Source organism: Myotis nattereri, assembly GCF_964212035.1.
Source record: "Myotis nattereri genome assembly, chromosome: 10".
NCBI classification, from domain to species: Eukaryota; Metazoa; Chordata; class Mammalia; order Chiroptera; family Vespertilionidae; genus Myotis; species Myotis nattereri.
In genome coordinates, this window is record NC_138085.1 from 69,546,288 (window position 1) to 69,556,904 (window position 10,617).

The window sequence follows — 10,617 nt, forward strand, 5'->3', positions numbered from 1 at the left end:
GCAATAATGAAAAAATGTTACTGTGTGCTTTTTAAATTTAAATCACCTCAAATTGGCCAAGTCAAAATATCCTGCTTCACTAACTACATGGTAGCTGTTGTCATTGCCACCGTTGCCACCACCATCAGCACTTCTCCCCATGCTGCTGTGTTTCAGCTCCTTCTGTCCTTCCTAGCAAGGGCCAGGAGCCCTGGGCTGGACTCTCTGGCAAGGGGAGGCCACTACAGATAGCTGACCTTGAACGGGGCTGTCCATACATTGCACACTGCTGTGCAGAGGGCCAATCCCTGCTTCTAGAGGCATAGGTGAAACTCCCCTTGCAGCTTTGACCTTAACCCTGCTACCAGCTTAATGCATCAGGCACCGTGAGCATCCAGGAATTCAGGGACCTGTGGAAGCAGCTGATGCTCTATCAGGTAGGAACACATCTTGACCACACCTCCTGGCAGGATGCTGCAGAAAAGGCAATCCTGCAAAGTCTATAACAGGGGTGGGCAAACTTTTTGACTCGAGGGCCACAATGGGTTCTTAAACTGGACCGGAGGGACGGAACAAAAGCATGGATGGAGTGTTTGTGTGAACTAATATAAATTCAAAGTAAACATCATTACAGAAAAGGGTATGTTTTTTTTTAGTTTTTTTTTTTTTTTTAGTTTTATTCATTTCAAACGGGCCAGATCCGGCCCACGGGCCGTAGTTTGCCCACGGCTGGTCTATAAGGTACTTACTTCTCTCCCTTTCAGCCCTTTACACCCAACTCTCACCCGATCTTCTTGACTCTGTCTCCAGTGAGACCTCCTTCTCTCCCTGGCAATCACAGAGAGCCTATGGCACTAGTGCCCTGACTCTCTAAAGCCCACATGAGGTCATATCACTTCCCATGGCCCTCAGAGGAAGTCCACACTCCTTAGCGTGCCATCAAAGTCCTTCATAAACTGGCTCCTTTCTACTTTTCCAATCATTGCTCACAACTCTCCCCCTTGTCTCCTGAGTCATAAAATCGGAAGACCCTCGAAGTTTGGATACTGGGCTGATATTTAAACACCTTTACACATACCCAGACTGTCTATCCCCCATGACCAAAAGACCGCTCCCTTTCTCAGAGCCTTAAGAAGAGATGGGAGAGGTGGTGGGATCCTGGATCAACCCTCCACCGTGTTCTATCCTGGCAGCAGGCCCTGCCGATGGAGCCTACATTCCCAACTGTGGGCAGGGGGGCTCTCGGGTGATCTTGGAAATGCCTGGCTCCCTTAACGTTTGGGTCTTCGTAGGCGGTTTTCCACAAGCAAGACAGTAACCGGTCAGGATGCCTGAACTGGTCCCAGCTGCGGGCTGCCATGAAGGATGCAGGTAGGCCTGAGGGCACCTGGTGCTGGAGGGCACACACAGGTGGGGTGGGGGGAGTACATGGCATTCTGGAATAATTCTAATGCACAGTTACTCCCTGAGTTCAGAGATCCAAACACGTGGACCTACTAACAGCAGAAACATTTATTACCATCACTATGATCACGGCTAACAATTATTGAGGGGTGCCCATCCACACTCTCATTTAATCTTCAACAATGCCCTGTTCTCCCCCCACTTTACAGAGGAAAAACAGTGAAGCTTAGGGAAGTTAGGTAGCCTGGGGTTTAACTCTAAGACCACTAGGCACCAGAGCAGAGGGTCTTGACCCTGACAGACTGCCCCCCGCCCTGAAGGCCAGGGACCCTCTGGATGAAAAGATCCTCATGCTGGTTGCCCAAGGGGAGCAGAAATGGGGAGTGGAGATGAAATAAAATGAATGCACTAAATAATGAAACAATTCACTATGAAGCCCATAAAGGAAGATCCCCATGCTTTCTGGATTCAGGGCCCAGGAGAGAAGGGACCATTTAAATAAAGAGTCTCAAATGGGAGGGGAGCTGGATGTGAGGTCCCCGGCACCGAGGGCAGGAGTCCGTGTTCACTGCAGGAATTGTGCTCAGCGATGACATCTGCCTGCTGATGCTTATCCGCTATGGCGGCCCCAAGCTCCAGATGGACTTTGTCAGCTTCGTCCTCTTGATGCTGCGAGCGGAGAAGACTGAGAGTGAGTTGCTGGGAAGCAGGGAGGGCGGGGCTTCCTCTGCACTGCTCCTGGATTGCCCCCCTGCCCCCAGTTCAGGCAGGATCCCGGGAGAACAGCTGCTAGTGCAGAAATGGCAGGAACGCTGGCTATGTGCCTGCGAGCCCCGGCTGCATCTACCCACACTCACGTGCTCCCTGCCTTCTCCAGAGGCAGAGGTTTGAGGCAGCTCACTTATAATAAGTGTGGCCACATGTGGCTCCACAATTGGGTTCCCAGGTGAGAGGACCTATGGGGGGGGAACGAGTTCATAATATTTTCAAAACATATTAGCTGTGTTTCTTTTGTCTGCATTTTCACAGGTGTCTTCCAAAACTTAACCCAAGATGGCAAAGGGATATACCTCCAGAAGCCAGAGGTAAGACTTTCTTCATGGGGTTGAATCACATCATCTAAGGTAGAAAGGCCACTGTAGGGCCAGGCTCCTGTGAAGGAAAAAGGTTTGGGGTAGGGGAGGGGGAGCTTTATTCTACTGAGTTCAGGATGTGGCACTGAATTCACTTCGTTCATTCATTCATTCATTCATCAGATATGTACTGAACACCCACTCTGTGCTTCACACATATGAAGGGAACAAGAGACTGACTCAGTGTACCCAATGACTATGATCATGATCATGCCATGTGACCAATCCATACAACTTTAGTGGTGATGACAGCACGTATTTAGCTCCCCAGTTCCATGCTGGGAGTCAGTGGGACTCAGCTGTCTGGCTAGTGATTGTGGGTGAGCCGGGGGCTTTTCTGGCACCTTTGCTGAGGAAGGCTTGCCTTTTTCAGGACAATGACAGTAGCAAAAGTGAGTGAGTTGAAATATGCAAGGTCTCCACACCTGGGGACAATGTGCCTTGCAACTCATTCTGTTGTCCAAAGCAAGTCACGTGGCCAAGCCCGCTTCCAAAAGATGGGGAACTGGCCTTCTCCTCTGTCATGGGAGGAACTTCAAAGTCACTTGCAGAGGGCATGGACCCAGAGGGTGAAGACCTGGGCCAGCAATGAGCTTGAGCACAGACAGTCATAGGAGAGATGGTGTAGGTAGCATGTTACACAAAGGCCTTTCAGGCAGAGGTGGCACTGAAGTTGAAACCTGGCTCTTTCTCAAAGATGAGAAAGCCAGGCAGCCAGAGTGGAGAGCAGGAAAGGCCCAGGCCAGAAGGAACAGCAAGTACAATCCTGGCTAGAGTGTAGAGCACGAGGAACCTGTGAGTCTGGAACGATCAGGACATACAAGCCAGAAGCAAACCTCATTCCAGGAGTTGGTTTAGCCTTCCCCATATGGGAAGAGATTCTAACTTAGTCTCTGAGCCTTTAGTCTCGAATCTTATACAGTGCTTTGCACATAGTAGGTACTTGACAAATGTTTGTTGAGTGAATGAGGTGATATGCTGAGGAGAAGACACATCTGTGCCAGACACTGATTGTCTTCCTTGATCATTCAAACTGCGTGGGTTTATTGAGCACCAGCTATGTGCCAGCTGTGGGGATAGGTGGTGTTTGCTGCACAGACATTGCAGTCTGGAGTCTGCTCTTTCTTTCTAAAATATATCCTCTGTTTGGGCTGCTTAGGAAGGGCCTACTAAAAGCTGGGGTTTCTTCTTTGACCTCAAATGTCCAGTTTGTGGAATATCTTTTCAGGATATAGGGACCCTCAGCATGCGTTTCCCCTCAATCACTCCCATATTCAAGTGTGAAGGTGGGATTCAGCTGAGGGGCAATGGTTAGACTCCTAGGAGCCCGTCCCCACCTAAGCTCTGCAAGGTCACCTCCTGATCCCAAGCAGTGCTTCCACAGTGCAGGCTCTGAGCTGGGAGAACGGGACAGCATGAACGGGCCATTGAAACAGCCCACAGCCTGAGCAGACTAGCAATGCAAGGTGCTACAGTGAAAGGAAGACTGGACGGAGACCTGGTTGAACTCCCAGCACCCTTGTAACTAGCAAATCATGTTAACTCTCTGGGCCTCTGCTTCCCTGTGTGAGTAAGGAGTGGGCGAGGCTAGGTGCTCCCTAAGAACCTCTCTGGCTCTGCCCATTTCTGGTTTCATGAGGAGGAGATCCTCAGGGCCATCCAAGGAGTCCTCCAGGGAGTGGCAGCCAGCTGATTGGAATTTCACTCTGGGGTTTTCTTTGACATCATTGGTAACTTGCTTCACCATCATCATCATCACCAGCAGCAGCATTATCATCCGGATGTAATTGGCCTGCAGAGTGGTTTCTCCAGAAGTCCCCTCTATGTGAATTAGAGGCGCCATTCATCACACCTACATAAAGCTGTCAGACAAATGGGCCTATAAATGTAAACATGTAGAATGTGCTCTAATGGATTTCTGCTACCCGGTCGGTCCACACACCTGCACACACAGCTGTCGCGAGCATGCCAAATTGAGTTCATCGGGGTGGGATGCGGGAGGGGGGCGGGGAAGGCATTGTGAACTGAATACAGAATCAGCCTGTATCTCGGCTGTCATCATTCACAGGCACCATGAGAAGTCAAGGTTGATTATGTTTCAGGTTGATTTATACTTATTACCAGATGGTGTGGTCCCTCTGGCTAAACCATTCATTAATGTCCTGTCTCCACGGCTTCTCACGAGTGAGGGGGAAGGAAGCCCAAGTTCTATGTCAGGCTGAGAAACGAAGCACCTTGAACGGAAGGTCAGAGGCCGGGTTGCACTGAACATAATTTGCTTTCCCATCATGTCCAGTGGCAGATGATGACTCTGTACTGCTGAGAAGGCTGGAGCGTCCCCTGCCCTCACTGAGGACTCTCCACGTGGCCCACGGGAGACAACACCGATGCTCTACTCGCTTTCTGTTCTTCCGGACCATGGCTCCATGGCGAAGACTTCTCTTCTGTAGATCTCCCCTTCGGATGGCCAGGGTGCAGAAAGGGAAGGGAGGTAGCAAAGACTGCCTTGGACTTGTAAAGACCAGCTCTTGTTTCCTATGGCTCCAACCTTGTCACATGCAGAGATGTTACCTGATGTGGCCTAAGCAACGTGACTCCAGAGTTGGTGTCTTAACCTCTACACAATACTGCCCCCGTGGCTGTCCAATTTAAATGACCTTAGAAGTGTCATCACATTTGGGGTAATAGTCTAGGTTTCAAGATCTGAAGAGCAAATGCTATGTCCTTAGACAAACTGTACCAGCATTTACAGATTGGTGGAGGCACGGGCTAACGTTTCAACTGTTTGGGTATGGGATGGGGATATGTTGAGCTTTCAAGAACACAGAAAATAACCAGATTGGCAGGGTCCAGGTGGAATGGGCTGGCTCTGGAATCTCAGGTCACTGGGTGGTCTTCTGACAATATCTCCAGATGACTGGATTTGGGGGTAGCAGGGAAAGACCGGGGATTTAAAACACCTGAATTCTCAAGGGTCTTCCTGTATGTGACAGGTGTCAGTCTGTTTACCTGACCTCTGGACTATCAGATCCATTTCAAATAAGTCCAGAAATCCTTCGTGTAGCTACTTCAACGAAGAACACAAATCTATGCCACACCATAGGGTTAATCAGCGGGTGGCTGATGTATCTGATTTTTTAAACTACAGAGACACCTTACTTTCATAGCATCCCTACCAATCCAGAACCCCAGTGGAAAACCAGATCAAAGGCCATTTCCCAAAGCCCATGCATTTTACTCATAGGTGAGCACCTCCCAGCCATTCTTTAAATTTTCTTAGCCTACAAACTATCCTAACAAACATGGCTATCTGGTTCCCAAGTCCTTAGCAGACTAAAGGAAAAGGCTGAAGAATGGGATAAAATGTGTCCATTGGCAGAACTAAAGCAAATTTCATAGCCTGGTAGATGGCCACTGTAGGAGAAGGAGGGAGCACGTTCCAGACCTGGCTAAGGAGATAGAAAAGTATTTTGTTTAGAGAAATCTTTCTTTCTTCCAAATGATAAAATGCAAAATGGTTTGCCATCAAGTGTCAGATACATGAGATATTACTGATTTTATAAATGATAATCATGTATAGTCTTTAAAAGATTCTTATGCCCATTTATTTATTGGTGTCTCTGTTTTTAGATTCTGCCATTGTAAATGGTTGTTTTCATTAAATAGTTACTACTTCGATCCATGAAGGCAATCTTGGATTTTTTGGGGGGTGGGAGTATTGGAGAGGTGGGAACATTAGCCCATTCATGATACTTGGACTACAGTGTGGTGGTTTTGCTAGGTGCAGATGGAATCTGTATCCAAATCTGACTTCTTGGTGGTCTGAACTGCCCTCCTGTGCCACTCGTGTGGCACCCTGAGTCTATGCATCACTGTGGCAACTCAGGAACCTCCACCCACGATTCCCTCCAACACTCTTTACACTGAGTCCTGGTGAGCAGGGGCAAAGCCATTCCCCACCCAAATATACCTTTCCCATCTTTGTCACTCCAAGGCATGGCCGGGGGGCTTGGGGCAGGGGGAGGCGGGCAAGAAAATTCCTGGGACAGGATAGAAGGGTAGAAGGGTCAGGGTCAGGATGAAGTCGTGCTTAAGGTCTGAGTGCTGGACATCAGCAATTCCCGGAAGTGGAAAGCCAAGTTTATCATGACCAAGACAAGTGGGAAGTGCGCATGCCAGAAGCCCAGTGAAGGAGGAGCGAGGATCAGCCCTCAGGCACCGACACAAGCGAGGTCAGGGTGTCCAGGAGGCTGGGTTGACCACAGTCCAGCCCAACAGGCAGAGCACAGCAGGGCGAGCTCTGTCCTAGGCTTTCCAAAGCTCAGGGGGAAAGAATCCTCAGAGGGGCTAAAATACCTGTCCTTCCTTCAGCCCGGTTTTAATGTTTTTCTTCTTCTTCCCTGTTTTGTATAAAAAGTCAGTCACCAAAAGAGAACCTTCCAGATTCTAGGTGGGGCCCGGGGCAGGGCAGTCAGCCGCTGACTGCCAATGGCCCCACTTTCCTGCCGCTGTCACGCTGGGTTAGAGAAATGATTTTAGCCTCCGGGGTATTCAATCCGATGTTTCCCCAACGAAATAGATGTGTTTATATTTATAATTGGAAAAAGGAGGGAGTGAGTTTGGGGAGTTATGGGCAGGTAACCACGGGCCAGCTCAGCCTGGCTTGCAGCAACCGTGTGTCCAGCTCCGTGAGCTCTGGGAAGATGGCCCTCAGGGTCTCTGGCCCAGGCCTGAGTTACCACCTCTTTTCCAGGGTCCAGAGGACAGAGGGGTTACAAAACCCAACAGGAATGAAAGCGAGGAGAGTTGGGAAGGAACATCCTAGCCGTGTGACATTGGACCGCAGTTTACCCATTTGTAAAATGGAGCCCACATCACTGGGTCACTGTGAAGGTTAAATAATGCCAACACATTGCAGGCACTCAGTTGGGCAGCGTAGTATTTTTTAAACAACTCTTCTTACTTACTTTGGTTTTAAAGAGTACGGTCACTCCTAGGAAATGCATTTCTGGAACACACATGGTTTCATACTCTGTTTTTTTGTTTTTTGAATTGACTTTTTTTTTTTCTTTATTGATTAAGGCATTACATATGTGTCCTTATCCCCCATTGCCTCCCTCTCCCCGCCGCCACTCATGCCCTCACCCCCTGATGTCTGTGTCCATCGGTTATGCTTACTAGTATACGCATGCATACAAGTCCTTTGGTTGATCTCTCCCCTTTACCCCCACCCTCCCCTACCTTCCCTCTGAGGTTTGAGCATCCGATCGATGCTTCTCTGTCTCTGGATCTGTTTTTGTTCATCAGTTTATCTTGTTCATTATATTCCACAAATGAGTGAGATCATGTGATATTTATCTTTCTCTGACTGGCTTATTTCGCTTAGCATCATGCTCTCCAGTTCCATCCATGCTGTTGCAAATGGTAGCAGTTACTTCCTTTTTACAGCAGCGCAGTCATACTCCGTTTTGACTTCCCTCTTCTTCCTACACGTCTCCTCTCTGAACGAGCCACTCCTTGAAGTGTGACCCCAGGAGAGCTGTCCTGGTCTCCAGGGTCAGGGACCCAGCTCCAGGGACCTCTGAGAAACTGACCATCTTGTTAATAAAGCTCCTCTTCAGTCAAACAGACAAGGGACCTTGCCCTTTGCTCACTCGAACCTCAGAAGCAGCAGAAGGTTTACTCATCAGAGCCCCAGGGTGGTCGTGAGGGTGAATAGTGAGGACAGTACTGCCCTCACAAGGGGAGCATCAGATGACAACACAGCATTTCATTCTGGCATTTGGCAGTGTACTCAATGAGTGCACCTTCCTTTCGGTATTTGTGGCATGTGCTGAGGCTGTGCCACCACCAGGTGGTGCTCTGGCCCCACAGAAGGGCTCCTCCCAGGGGGCTGGGCTCAGGATGACAGCTTCAGCCCCCAGGCTGGTGAACCTGGGCTGATTGGTGTCCTGCCAGCCCCACTCAGCTCAAAGGCCAGCTTCAGCCCCACACAGACTCACTTTCCTTGCCTCTTTTATTCTGCTTAGTTTTAAATTGATGCGCTGTTCTTTATATTATGCAGTGTATTTGTTTCTAAAGCCCCGTTTTGAATGCACCTCCTTGAGGGATACATCTGCACCCAGCCCACTCACTCTTGTACCCCAGCGCCTAGCTTAGCGCCTCACTCACAGATGGGATTTATTGAATGAATGAACGGTGAAGCCTGTCATTTGAAAAGTCAGTATCTGTTTGCGTTGCTAAGTGAAAGCATTACAGAGACATGGGACTTCCCGTTACAAACAAATCATCTGACGTTGCAGAAGCCACGGTTTCCCCATGAAACCACCACTGGAAAGCTCACCAGACTCTCTCTGAATGGGCTTCCTATCCTGACATTCCAGGGACCTGGGCATCATTTTCTCCGACAGAGTCAGGATTCTTTCTCCCAGAAGGATTAACCAGTTGGATCAAGATGTTGCTTTCAGGTTGTGACAGTGAAAGCTCTGTGAGCAGTGGCGGGTGGCTCATCCTGGGGCAGACCCAGACCGAGGTGGGGGCTGTTTGTTAAGTCCTCGTGCCCCTCCTGAGCCTCAGCGTGCACAGCTCCTCCTGCTTGTACAAGACAATGAGGCACAGCTCCTGCTTGTACAAGACAATGAGGCACAGCTCCTCCTGCTTGTACAAGACAATGAGGCACAGCTCCTCCTGCCTGTATAAGACCATGAGGCCGGTCTGCAGCCCCATGAGGCAGCAGGTGGTGGAAGGAGCAGGCCTCGCCTTGCCAGGGAGCCTGGGTGTTTTCCCTTCTCCTGAAAAGCTGTTCATGGGCTCTCAGATCAGTTCCCTCACTTCTCAACTCAACTATTTAAGAAGGTTATGTGTGCAGTGGAGGAGATTGGACTGTAGAACTTATAAATCTGTCTCTGGCTGGAGATCAATTTGCCAGGAACACCGCGTGGCCTTAAAAAAAAAAAAAAGAAGCCTGCTTGAGTCCATTTAGGAGTGTAAGTCACCGTTGGCAAGTCTCCAATGTGCATGTCTGTGGTCCAGAGGACACTGTGCGGATCACGTGTGATCACACGCAAGCCGCTCCGCGCAGAGCCAGCTCCGCTGCGGCCTCTGTTCCCTGGGACGGCCGTGCGGACCCCCAGGAGGCCCACGCTGCACGGCCTGGACCTCCATCGGCGGAGAAGCAGGTGGCGTCCGAACCAGAGCCAACCAGAGGCCATAGGGCTCTGTTGCCTGAAACCCACGTTTCACTTCTGTTTGGAAAACATCTATTTTAGGGCTTTGGTACAAAGGACTCATTTCCCAGACTCATTTTCATTCTGGCTGAATAAAATGATCAAAATGATCATTGTCTTTGTTTTGACTTCCCATTGGCCACACACCAAGTCTCCCCCCAGGGGGCGCTTCACCGCGCTTGGCATTCCGCTCGCCCAGCGCAGACCGATTTGTTCAACAGCAGTAACGGGAGAGGCCGCCCGCCGAGGCCTCACCGCCGCGGGCAGTAGCACGTGCTCCGGCGGAGCCCGAGGACTGGGCTGTGGGCCCCCAGACCACCTTTCCACTCTGTCACCCTCGGTAGGTATTGCGCACCCTCGAGGACCTGGGCCCGGTTCAGGCCCCGCTACAAGGCTGGCCTGTGAGCTGAGCCTCCCTCCCGTGTCTGTGACCGGGGTTCCCTGGGTGCAGTTCTGGGTGACACAGAACATTCTTTTCCTGGTCTCTGGCTGCTTTGAGAAGGGAGAAGTCAGAGGTTGTTAGAGGGGCCTTAGCCTTGGTGGTGGGGGTGGGGTGGGGGTGGGGAGTGGGGAGTGTTCAGCTGAAAGGATCTGGTGTCCCTGGGTCTCACACGGGTCTCCCCTGAAACCACCGCTGCCTCTGCTGGTGGATGAGCTTCTGGAGGGAGCGAGCTGCAGGGAGGCCTTCTGGGGACTCCATTAGGTGGTGAACATGCAGTGAGGTTTGAAGGTTTTGCCTAGAAATGGTCCTATGAGATTGTTCAGGCCGGCTCATTGCAGCATATCCTTTCTCTGTAGAATGTGTGCGTGTGTGCACGTGTCTCTGTGTGTGTGCGTGTGCGTGTGTGTGTGTGTGTGTGTGTGTGTGTGTCCGA

The 10,617-nt window shown here is 50.3% G+C and overlaps 1 protein-coding gene across 1 annotated transcript; it reads left to right on the forward strand.

The window, feature by feature from the left end:
* Positions 1–87: 87 nt before the first annotated feature.
* LOC308525919 (calpain-14-like) lies at positions 88–3,108 on the forward strand (the record flags this gene model as incomplete). Its single annotated transcript, XM_081100793.1, has 6 exons — positions 88–174; positions 348–416; positions 1,272–1,350; positions 1,958–2,074; positions 2,413–2,468; positions 2,983–3,108. 6 exons carry the CDS (start codon positions 88–90, stop codon positions 3,106–3,108), a joined length of 534 nt encoding a protein of 177 aa, XP_080956919.1.
* Positions 3,109–10,617: the final 7,509 nt, after the last annotated feature.